We start from the raw sequence: 12250 nt of genomic DNA on the forward strand, positions 1-12250 counted from the left end.
GGTGCTGAGGGAATGCCTCACTAGCGAGGGGACATTTGAGCGGAGACCGCACTCAGAACCAACCCCATCCTCCTTCCCTCGGCCTCCCAGGCTCCGCGAGCCGCCCTGCCTGTGTCTGACTCTCACTCGGCTCTCTGCTTCACCACTCTGCTCCAGGCACACTGGCCTTCTTGCAGTTCCTCAAACCTGCCAAGCTCGTCCCTACCTCAGAACCTTTTCGCTTTCCGTTCCTTCTGCCCGGAAACCTCTTCCTCCAGATCTCCGCGCGGCTCGCGTCCTCACCTCATCCAGGTCTCTGCTCCAGTGTCCTCCTCGGCGAGACCCTCCCCAGTCGCCCTGCCTCTGTGACACCCTGCACACCACTCCTTCCTGTGCCCTGCCTCAGTTTGCTTCCCCAGTCTACATTGCAACATGACATTCTTACACATTTCTTTGTTTGTTCTGTCTCTGGCCCCAAGTCCCCAGAGCAGGAACTCTGTCTTCCTTACCCCTGTGTCCCGACATCATGACGGTGCTGCGTCATACATGTTGTTTGAATGAATGAATGAATCCTCATTTGCTGGAAATCATTGTTACATTTTCTTTTCTAAATGACTCATTTCTGGGAGGTGTGGTGGGGATGTCTCCTGTAATTCCAGTTAAACAAATCAAGTAGAGCTGGCTGTGAAGGGAGTCCTGATATGTTTGATCTGTCTCTCTTAGAATTGCTGTGTTTTCTGTGTCTGTATTTTATGATGAGCGCATTGTGGTGGTTGCGGAACAAAGACCTGATGCTTCTGAAGAAGACAGTTTCCAGTGGATGAGCCGTGTGCTGCAGGTGAGCGTGCCCAGGGCTCGCCCTCTGGTCGCGGAGGACAGCTGCTACCCTTTGCTTTCCGTGGGCCCGTAAGGCACCTTCGCTTGCTCCTTCTGCTTTCTTCTCCACCATCACTCACAAATTCTGATTATCATCCGCAAAATCAGATGATTAATGCCAGTTCTCCTGGAGGTCCACAGAGTATTTTCCTGCTCAGCTTTTGAATTGACTTGCCTCAGCCAGTTGTTTCAGGCTGAAGTATTGACTGCCCATGAACATTTGAGCTGTGCACACGTGGAACCCGTGTTTGACAGCCAGGGTTCCACTTGCCAGCAGCTACATGTCCCCACATGCCGCCGTGTGGCTCGCGAGGGTGCGTTACCCTGCGCGGGAGGTCAGCTGGAGTGACGCCAAGGCAATCACAGATATAATCCCGTGCCACCCTGCTCACGAGGTCAGTGCCTTTAGGCACTGAGTTTATTTCCTCGCCTGGAGAGCAGGGGTAGATGTACCTATTTGACTAGGTCCCGTAGAAGTGTTACAGGAATTGATGTCAGCGCATGATGCCTGCATGTAGTAGATAATCATGTCCAACCTGACCAGCATCTAAGCGAACGATCCTAAGCACTGTCTCCCTTACGAATAGAGAAGTCTGCTCTGTCCTCTTTGCTTTCTGCCCCCTTACTCTGCATTCCGTCTTGGCAGCTGGTGCTGTAGGTTTATGTTGTTCTCTGCGTCCACTCCAGCAGAAGCCCCCTGAGGGCCAACACTCAGCTCTTCTATTACTGCTTTACCCCCAGAGCCTGACAGCTGTGCACACGTTATAGCAACTCGGTCAGTATTGGCTGCCTCGATGGGTGGCCCAGATAGCATGAAGCATCCTTACCGTAACAACCTTAGGTTACTGGAAGTGTTTCTGGTGTCTGAGGACATTTGGATGTACTCACTGGCAGTTAGTAGCAATGTGGCAGAAACGATGCTGGCATGAAATATGTCATGGGGCTGGGTACCTCCAAAATGTCCCAGTTATCATCTCATGACTTGGGCTACTTGTACTAGGAAATCGGCGGGGAGGGGGAGGATAAAGACAGACTACACAACAAAGACTGGGAAGATGGCAGAACTGAAGGATGGCCAGAAGGCAGGTGTGCAAAGGCCACTGTTCATCCTCTTCCTGTTTTCAACGACCTGATGGATTTGTTCAGAATGGGCATTACTGCATAACAGTATGATCTTAATGAAGGACTCCTTTTTTTTGTTATTATAGAAGTGAGTATATTTAAAATTTCCCAAGAGATTTACTACTTTTCCCTGCAGCGCAACTTTAGGAGGCTTTCAATGCAGTGTCAGTTAATACAGTAATCTTAATTCTTTTTTTTAAATTTATTTATATTTATTGGAAAGTCGGACCCTAGCTCCTTTTCAGTTAGACTTATTGGTAGCACAATAGAACACTCTTTCTAGTACATTTGAACTAGTGTCAAGGATTAATTATAAAGGGTAGTTGATGCGTTAGCATCATTATACAGCAGGTTAAGCCACTGCCTGCCACTCCAGCATCCTGTGTCAGTGCTGCTCCACTTCCAGTCCAGCTCCTGGTAATGATCTGAGAAAAGCAGCAGGAGCTGGCACAAGCTTGGGCCCTGGCACCTGCGCTGGAATCCTGGAGGAAGCTCCTGGTTGCTGTCTTGCCTGGCCCAACCCTGGCCATTGCAGCCATCCTTGTGAGTGAAGCAGCAGATAGAAGATCTCTTTATAACTCTGCCCTGCAAGTCCCTAAATAAATCTCTTCAAATTTGTTAATATGAGATATAATTTAATGTACTTGAATCCAAAAAATCATAAAATCATTACATTTTAATTCAAAACATAATTGTTCAGTTATTTGCTATGGAGCAGTGGGATTTATATTGATTACCTTGCATTACGTGACACAGTTTTATAGGCACTGGGATTCCCCCCTCCCCTCCCCAAAACCTGCTCCCCCCCATGGTAGATTCCTCCACCTTGTTGCATTACCACAGTTCAAATTCAGTTGAGATTCTTTCATTGCAAGCATCTACAAAGCATAGAGTCCAGCATCTTATTGTCCAGATAAGTTCAACAGTTTCTTAGGGAGACCATCTCTGGTCTGAAGGTACAGCCGGCAGAGTATCATCCTGATCAATTAAAAGCACCACTATAACATCAGCAACAATTTATAACATTATGGAATTAATTGATCTAGTATTAAGTAACCAATATGTTTTAAAAGAGAGAGTGCAAGTTCTGAACCACATTGACATTACAATTATTAGTTTATATACAACTGGGTTCTATACACCTTAAAATGGCTATAGATTACTATTCAGCTGTCTCATGTCTGTTTTAATTTTAGTATTTAGCAGTTTATAGCATGATTTTGCAGAACCTGGCTGTTTTTTGGGTAGTCTAACTCTATAACTCTAACAAGACATATGTCAACAGTTTAGGTGAACAGTTTTAGGAGGGGTGTGCAGAGAAATCTTCAATACCCTAGTGAGGAGTAACTAATCTTTGTGTCCCACCCAGTGAGTTATAAGTGCATCCCTACTGCCCATTTCCTGTTTCTAAGCTTTCCTTGCTGTTCTCTATCTATTCTAGTTTTTTGTTGTTGTTGTTTATTTGTTTATTTGTTAGTTTGTTTTGAGGGGTTTCTGGAGTGATCCTGATGGTCCTGACGGTCATTGCCAGTGAAGGTGGGGACCCACAGTTGGCACCAGGCAAGGACCAGAGAAAGCTCCCCTCCCTAGTCCCGAAGGAAGTTTACTGTTCTGTTTCTGCGGACCGCTCAGTGCTCCTGGTTGTCGATCCAATGACCTTGGATCCTGCAAGGCGGGATTTGGGCTTCTTCCAACCCATGTGGGAGATCCAAGTGGAGGTGGGTGACCTCAGAGTTCTTGGCCTCTGAAGACACTCCAATTCCCCGTGGTCTCTTTGACGGTTGGGATGTAGTCCTCGGTGCTCGTACTGATAGTCCTTGGTGAGGATCTGGGAGTCTTCAGGGTTGGGATACAAGCCTCCCGTCCGCCTGGAGCAGTGTGATTTTGAGCCCTCCTGTTGGACTTCATGTCAGCTAATTTCCATAAGCCGAAGAATTTTTCCAAAGCACAAGTCTTTTTGGTCCTTTCACATTTATGTTTATGATTACTTGGTCATAAATAGTGTAAATAGTGTTGAAACAGATTCAGATGACACAGCAGCAGCAACAGCAGAGCTGGAGGCTGAGACCCTGGGCTAGTGTGTCGCCGCCTCAGCCCATGGTGCCTGGGACCTCCTCTTCTTGGTTCTTTTGTGTATTTTTTTGTTTGTTAGTTTGTTTGTTTTCAGATGGGTTTTTTTTTATTCAAAAAGAAGACTTCTTTTTTAAAAAGAGAGAAGGACAGATCTCCAAGTGGCGACAACACTTAGAACTGAATCTGTCTGAAGCCAGGAGTCATGAGCCTCTTTCCAGGTCTCCTGTGTTTCCCAGGGAGCTGGATGGAAAGTGGAGCAGCGAGCCCATCCCCCTCTTGTAGAGTTAGCAGGCCCACGTGAAGTACAGCCTCTGTGTTCAGGATAAAAATGCTTTGCACATAGGCATATAAGCAATAGTGGACAGATAAAAATTTTAAAACCAAAACAAGCTTTTGTGATTTTTATGTTCTCACTTGGGAGAAAACATTCTATTAGCAGTGCCTCTGACCTCTGACCCTGCAGGCCCTGTCCGCCTCATCTCCCTCTGACCTCTGACCGTGCAGGCCCTGTCCACCTCACCTCCCTCTGACCGTGCAGGCCCTGTCCACCTCACCTCCCTTTGACCGTGCAGGCCCTGTCCACCTCACCTCCCTTTGACCGTGCAGGCCCTGTCCACCTCACCTCCCTCTGACCGTGCAGGCCCTGTCCACCTCACCTCCCTTTGACCGTGCAGGCCCTGTCCACCTCACCTCCCTTTGACCGTGCAGGCCCTGTCCACCTCACCTCCCTTTGACCGTGCAGGCCCTGTCCATCTCACCTCCCTCTGACTGTGCAGGCCCTGTCTGTCTCACCGCCCTCTTCTAGCTTACACTGTGATGGTGAACGTGTAGCATCTTAGTCTTTGAGGTCACTTCTTTAGACAAAGGGTTTCTTAGTGGTCTGTCAGATTGTAGCTCTATACTGGACAGAATAGAGAAAGGAAAATCTTAAAGAAAAACAAGGTTTGTGAGTATTTCCAATCTAATAAAAATAACCTCACTGAGAACTGTTATTTCTGTCTTCCTAGGCAATTGACAGCATCCATCAGGTGGGAGTTTATTGTCTTGCTCTGGTGCCTGCCAATACATTGCCAAAAACTCCACTGGGAGGAATCCACATCTCTCAGACGAAGCAGCTCTTTCTAGAGGGGTCTCTGCATCCTTGCAATATCCTCATGTGCCCACATACATGTGTGACCAATTTGCCAAAACCTCGGCAGAAGCAACCAGGTAACATACTGGCACCAAACCATTATTTTAAAATTGTAATCTCCAGAAATGTTTTTCTCACGTTGATTTTTTTTCTATAAATTTATTTATTTATTTATTTTTGATGATTCTACATAGTTAGGATGGTAAGGGTCAAGGGCTACAAGAAGATTGAGACCATGATTTCCATATTCTTATTTTTCCTTCCTGTATGTGGGGGAAGGGGAGAGATAAGGGGAGAAGTCACATCCAGCCTCCCAAATGCCTCTGCATCGTGGGATGGAGGACAGTCACCTGACACCACCCCAGGTCCCTGATGTGGGACATGCACTGAGGGTCCTGCTCAAGAAGTTTTGATAGTTCAGCAGTTCTGAATTACTGCTGATTTCGCCACTCCAAGTACAATGAAATCTCTCCGGAAAGCACTGGTTGCTATAGTTCACGTTAGAGTCTCCATTTGCCAACACTTGGCTGGGGTAGTTGATTGATTTGTTCTGTCCTCCATCCTCTGTTGTGGTACCAGGTGTCCTCTGCAGGCTCCAATGTACTGCCATATCCTCCATGTGCACTTGGATATTCAGTCCACTGCTCCTTCTAAGCCACTGAGGAGGCCCAGCTCTGACACATGCACTCCACAGTCAGACCATGGAACCTGCAATTCTCTCCATGGTTGGGGTTCTGAGTCCCGCAGTTCAGTTGGGGAATCTCCAAAGAAACTTCATCTGAGGTGATCCCAGACCTGATTCTTGTGTGTGCATGCCAATACAGGGTCTGGCACAGTCTGTCACCCAAATCAGCTTATGCACATGCTGGTGGTTGCAATTGCTGTGTCAGTTCTGTCTCCTGCCCTGTCTTCTACTCAAACCAATGGATGTTGCAGTCCAGCCTGATTCTGCCCAGCACACACTCAGCCCTCATGTAAACCAGTGGGAATTGTAGCCTAGTCAGAGTGACCCACAATAACCCTCACCAGGCCTGCCCCTACCCTGGTTCCCGTGCCTGCCAGCATGTACACCAACTTGTCCAGTCTGCCCCACACCCCATTCAGCTCTCATAAATGTCAATGGGCATTGAAGCCTAGTTCAACCCAACTAGCCCCAGGAAGCCTGGCCTGGCACGATTCTCCAGCCACAGCTACATGGCTAGGAGATTCAGACACCCTTGTCTTTCAACAGACTTACCTGGACTCTGCCCCAATTTTTTTCCTATAGAAACAGATTTTGAAGGCTAGTAGCACAAGAGTAGCCTCCAGTGGCGGAAAGCAAGGACAGAGACATTCCTGGTGCACTTCTTTGGGTTTACTGCAGCCTCATATTTCTCAAAACTGTGCCTCCATTTCCCCTGCATGTGTGAATTTGGTCCAGCTGATCAGAATCTCACTGTAAGGCATGGTTCTGAAAACAAGAGTAGCGAATGTTTATACTGAGTGCTTGTTCTCTTGGTACTTGCTATTGAATGCCAAAAACGAGGTAAGCATTTTGCATGTTATCGTAAGGCTTTGTTCCCTGCACACCTCTTTTCCTCCTGGCTCCCTTGCCCTCGCAGAGAAAGCTTATGCCCGAAGTACAGAGGTCAGAGTCACAGAGCCAGTATTCACACTAAGTGTGACTATAGCCCTCTGTGAATAGTGATTCCCGCCTGCCTTTCTGTGGCCACTCTCACATCTAGGCATCTCTTCTTGCTCCTTAACATTAAGCTCTAATTTGGGCCCATAATGTCTGTTACTTAATTCATACATTTTTTTGGATTTTGATCACACAACAGATAGATTTACTTGGTATATGGTTCTTTGAGACCAGGGTACAACAAAGAGTGTGTGAGTTGCAAGATGGAATAGAGAATTCTTCCTTAATTTCTCTCTTTTTTTTTTTTTTTAGCAGACCTAGATTATGGGGCTGAGCAGTAGGCTAAGGGTATGAGTAAGTGGTGGGTGATCGGTCATGTTAAAATATGTCAGAGTGAACATAGCATTGTTTAATTGAGGCTTTTTTATTTTAAGAGAAGCTAATAAGAGCCTTCTAATTTTCTGTATACCCCCAAATACATAACAGCCAAAATCTTTCCTCAGTGGATCACACAGCTATATACTCCCATCCCCACAAAGTCATACACTCATATCTCACTAGGCACTATATGGAAGACCACATGCACCTACTCACACTTCATAGTCCAGGCCATGGCAGCCAACTGAGGGGCCAGCCAGTGAATGGAAGCTCTCTCTCACCAGCTCTATTATTCTGCCTTTCAAATAAATTATTTTTAAAATCTCATTGCAGATATCTATTAAAGTTATTGTAGAAGAAACAAGAATATGTTAGAACTGCTCTTGGCTTCAAGTTATAGAAAATTATAACAATAGCTTAAACAAGAAACAAGTGTCTCAGGTCCATGAAATTAAAAACTGAAAGGTCAGTCATGCTGTTCTAGCATATTATTTTGTTAGTCTGCTATAATTACAGATACAACACATAACAACCCTAAAACTCAATGCCTGGAATAGCAAGGAGTATGGTGGATCTGCGGGCTTGGCTGGGATCAGCCGGTCTCAACTTGGTGCCGGGCGTGAGCTGGGCTCAGAGCTGCTCCCTGTGTCTGCCCTTCACAGAACCAGGGGATACCTGGGCAAAGACAGATGGCTGAAATAACAGTTTAAGCCAAAACCACCCAAGCATATTTAAAGCTTCTGTGTGTGTCATAATCTCTTAACATATCATGTCCAAGACCAGTAAGAGCATACTCGGGAGTCAGTGAGATGGAGAGCCTTCCAAGTCTGCCTGGTGAGGACAGGAAGGATTGTGAGGAAGTGGAGCAGCACTCCACAGCCGTCTCTCCCGGGCTTCCTACAGTGCCGCTGGTCCTGGCTTCCAGCCATCGTTCACACGGTGCAGCTAGGCTGGGAGACAAAAGAAAAGAAGGAAATACCCTTCCCTTTTCATCTGTTCACTAGGAATTGCACACATTACTTCCTCATGCATGCTAGCCTCCCACATTGCAGAATAGTCTGTTCCAAACATGTATCTGTGTAGGCATTCGATCAGGCAGAGGAGGTGCTGTTCATCCAGTGAGGTGCACACGGAAGAGCCTCAAGAAACTGCTGCTGGGTTATTTTATATATACATACACACATACATACATATGTGTATGATATATCTATAGAGAGAGAGATATAGATTTAAGATATATATTTTTGAAAAGTGGAATTGAAGGAGAGAGGTCTTCATGTGCTGATTCACTCCCCAGTTGGCCGTAGTGGCAGGCGCTGGGCCAGGCTGAAGGCAGCGTGGAAGTGATCCGGGTCTCATGTTGGGCAGGACCCCAGTGGAAGCACTGGGCTAACGCCTTCCCAGGTGCATTAGCAGAGAGCTGGTAGAAACGGAGCAAATGGGTCTCAAATCAGCACACATGTGGGATGCAGCCTTGCAAGTGGTAGCTTAACTCACTGAGCCACAATGTTGGACCGCACCAATTTTTTTATGAAAGTATGTTTTTAAAATTTTTTTAATATTATTAAATAGTTAAGACTGTTTCTCCAGTTAGGGTGTGGAGGGTCAAGGTATGGAAGAAGGTGGGTAGGACAAATGTTTCTAACTTTTCCTCCTGTGTCCTCAAAGGAGGAAGAGAATGGGACCTCCCCTTGCTGTCAGACTACGTCAGCACTCAGGGAGGGGGCACATTTGATGACACCTCAGAGACCCTGATGTGGGGAAGAATGTTCAGAGGGTGTTACTTGAGTAGTTTTTGATAGTTCTGAGATGTTCTTGACTTCATTGCTCCAATTGAGAAAGTCTTCCCAGGATGTGTTGGCTGACCAAGTCCATCTTAGTGCATTCACAGGCCCAGGAACATGCTGCAAAGCTTGGCCAGGAGCGTTGTCCAGCATGTTCTGCTTTCCATCCTCTGATGAGCCACGCAGTGTCCCCTGCTGGCCTCATGCTGGCTGTCATGTCCCCTGTGCGCATCTAGACGTGCTGTCCACTGCATGGGCATCAGCAGCTGAGGAGGCACAATCCTGATACATGTACTCCAAGGTCAGACCACATATCTTGTGGTTTTCCTGTAGCCGGGGTCCAGATTCACTTTGTCTGGCGTACCTCAGACTTGACTCTTGTGTGAACCGGCCAATGCAGAGTCACGTTTGTTCCATCACCCGCACCTGCCAGTGCACATACGAGTGGATGCAGCTGCCTGGTCAGTTCTGCCCCCAGCTCCTTCTCTCACACGAACTGATGGGTGCTGTGACCTGGCCCAGCCCAGCCAGCCTGCCCCACATCTGGTCCTTACATATACCCAGCATGTGTGCCAGCCTAGTCAGGGTATCCCCCCATCAGCCCCACCAGGCCCACACCAGCCCTAGTTTTTGCATGTGCCAGAATGTACTGCAGCCCAGCTCAGTTTATCCTATATCCTATCTGGCTCTCATGCATACTCATGGGTACTAAGGCTCAGCTCAGCCAGACCCAACCCACACCTATATCAATGGGTCCTACTGCCTTTACAGTCTGATCTGCCCCCATCCCTGGCACTAATGCTCACCAAATAGGAGCCGCAACCTAGCAGTGGAGTGCCCATATTTCCCCCTACTAAGCTTGCTCCCAGCCTCAACTCTTGTACCTGTCTAGGGGTACTGCAGTCCAGCCTGACATGAGCTGCATCTAGTCCTAGCACTTGCCAGCAGTTGCTGCAGCCTAGCCCTGTTGGCCTGCGCTCATCCTGGCTCTCTTGCACACCAGTGGTTGCAGCAGCCTAGCCCAGCCTGGCCCACCCCAGAACAGCCAACCCCAAGTCCCAGCTCTCACATTCCTCAGTGGAAGCTGTAAAACAGCAAGGGAGTCCCCGAAATCCTACCAGGCCCACTCCCAGACCAGGTCCTGTGCATTCCAGCAGGCCCTGTAGCCCCATCTGATATGGCTGCCCCCAGTCTCAGCATTTGCCAGCAGATACAACAGCCTAGCCAGTCTGACCTACACCCACACCTCATGTGAACTGGTGGATGTTACAGTCCAACCCAACCTGGCCTGCACCCTGTCCGGGCTCTTGCTCGTGTTGGTATGTGCTATGGACTAGCCTAACCTGGCTGGCCTGCCTTCCACTTCTCATTCAGTTCCCTGCTTGTGGCCTGGGAAAGCAGTGGAGGATGGCTCAAGTCCTTGGGACCCTGCAGCCATGTGGGAGACGCAGAACAAGCTCCTGGCTTCTGTCTCCTGATTTCAGATGGGCTCAGCTCTGACCATTGTGACGATTTGGTTAGTAAACCAGCAAATGGAAGATTCTCTCTCTCGCTTGCCTTTCCAATAAAAATAGATGTTTAAAACAGTAACAACCACCACAATGATGCTATCCTACTAAGAAATTTAACCTTGGGGTGAGGTCTGACCTAGTTTTTAAGAAGCCCATATTCGGGGAGTGACTGGGTTTGATTCCCAGTTCTGCCTTCCCATCCGTGTACTTGCTGGTAGGCAGCAGGTGACAGCGGAAATGCTTGAGTCCCTGACGCACACGAAGGAGGCCTTGATTGAGTCCCCCGCTGTCTGCGGCTCTGGCCCAGCCAGTGTGGCCTCCCAGAAGATGGGAGCCCTCTGCTTCTCAAATTGATAAATGAAACATTTTTTTTAATGTAATGTAGCCTTAATATAATGCTACCATCCGATAATTAACTGTTCATACTCAAATTTCTACATTTCTTTATTATAGCTGGTTTTTCAAAATCCAATGTCCAGTCAGGGTCATGTATTACCTTTGGTTACCATGTCCTTTAATAAGAAGTTCTTAGGGCCCGGCATGGGAGCCTAGCGGCTGAAGTCCTTGCCTTGCACTTCTCAACATCCCATATGGGTGCCTGTAACAATCCCTATGGCCCCATTTCCCATCCAGCTCCCTGCCTGTGGCCTGGGAAAGCAGTGGAGGACGGCCCAAAGCTTTGGGACCCTGCACCCATGTGGGAGAGCTGGAAGAAGCTCCTAACTCCTGGCTTCGGATTGGCTCAGTACTGGCCATTGTGGAGAATGAATTAGCAGACAGAAGATCTTCCTCTCCGTCTCTCCTTCTCTCTGTATATCTGAGAGAATATTTCCAATTAAAAATAAGTAAATTTTTAAAAGAAAGTAAGAGGTGCTCAAATGTATTTCATCTTTTAAGACATTAATGTTTTTGAAGAGTCCAAGCCAGTTATCACATGGAATGTTTGACAATCTTTATTTCGTTATTCACTTTTTTTTTTTTTTTTTTGCTTGAAAAATACAGTTAGTGATGCTCTGTGTGCTGGTCCACTGCACACATGGCCAGTGGCTCAGGCTGGGCCAGGCCGAAGGCAGGAGCCCAGAACTCCATCTGGGCTCGTGGTGGCAGGAACCCTGGTACTTGGCTCTCTGCTGCTCATTCCCAGTCTTATAATCAGAGGGCTGGATCTGAAGCAAAGCAGCTGGGACTCGAACCAGCATTCTTAGAAGATGCTGGCATTGTAGGCAGCAGCTGTCTTGCTGCACCACAGTCCCAGCCCCTTACTATTCACTTTTCATAAGCCTGGTTAACTTATTGTTCTTAGGTAGCAGATTTCTCTCCAAATCAGGTACTCATTACTGTTGCAATGTCTTTTAGGATGCATATCATGAATGGAACAGGTGAAACTGTTTGAATGTAGGAGCCCATGAACCCAGCATGTCACCTCTTCACAACGATAACTGAGCAAGTTCCTGTGGCCTGCTGGTTACCCTTGTTGTGTCTCGTTTTTTCCTAGCGTTTCTACGGTCTGTGTTTCTACAGCTCAGTGCCGTGTTTCCTGCTTTGCTCCCCAGGCCAAGGTGAAGGATTGTTTGAACCAGCTCGAGTTGGTCTGGAAATGCACTGTGGGCCTGGAGCTTGAGTTTACCTCCGCAGAAGGTTGACATTTGTCTTCGCTTGCAGGTGTGGGCCCTGCCTCTGTGATGGTCGGGAATCTGGTTGCTGGAAAACGCATAGCACAAGCAGCAGGCAGGGATCTGGGGCAGATTGAAGAGAACGATCTGGTGAGGAAGGT

General features: G+C 47.6%; 1 protein-coding gene across 2 annotated transcripts in view; it reads left to right on the forward strand.

Annotated features, from left to right (window-relative positions):
• DIP2B (disco interacting protein 2 homolog B) overlaps window positions 1-12250 on the forward strand; it is a 204593-nt gene that overhangs the window by 165270 nt on the left and 27073 nt on the right. For both annotated transcript variants that reach the window (XM_040979021.1, XM_040979013.1), the window contains exons 22-24: window positions 703-817; window positions 5058-5259; window positions 12139-12248. In XM_040979021.1, the coding sequence (XP_040834955.1) occupies window positions 703-817; window positions 5058-5259; window positions 12139-12248 (427 nt within the window). The remainder of the gene's footprint in view (window positions 1-702; window positions 818-5057; window positions 5260-12138; window positions 12249-12250) is intronic.

Source organism: Ochotona curzoniae, unplaced genomic scaffold (assembly GCF_017591425.1).
Source record: "Ochotona curzoniae isolate NIBS_2020 unplaced genomic scaffold, NIBS_Ocur_1.0 contig_1014, whole genome shotgun sequence".
NCBI lineage: Eukaryota > Metazoa > Chordata > Mammalia > Lagomorpha > Ochotonidae > Ochotona > Ochotona curzoniae.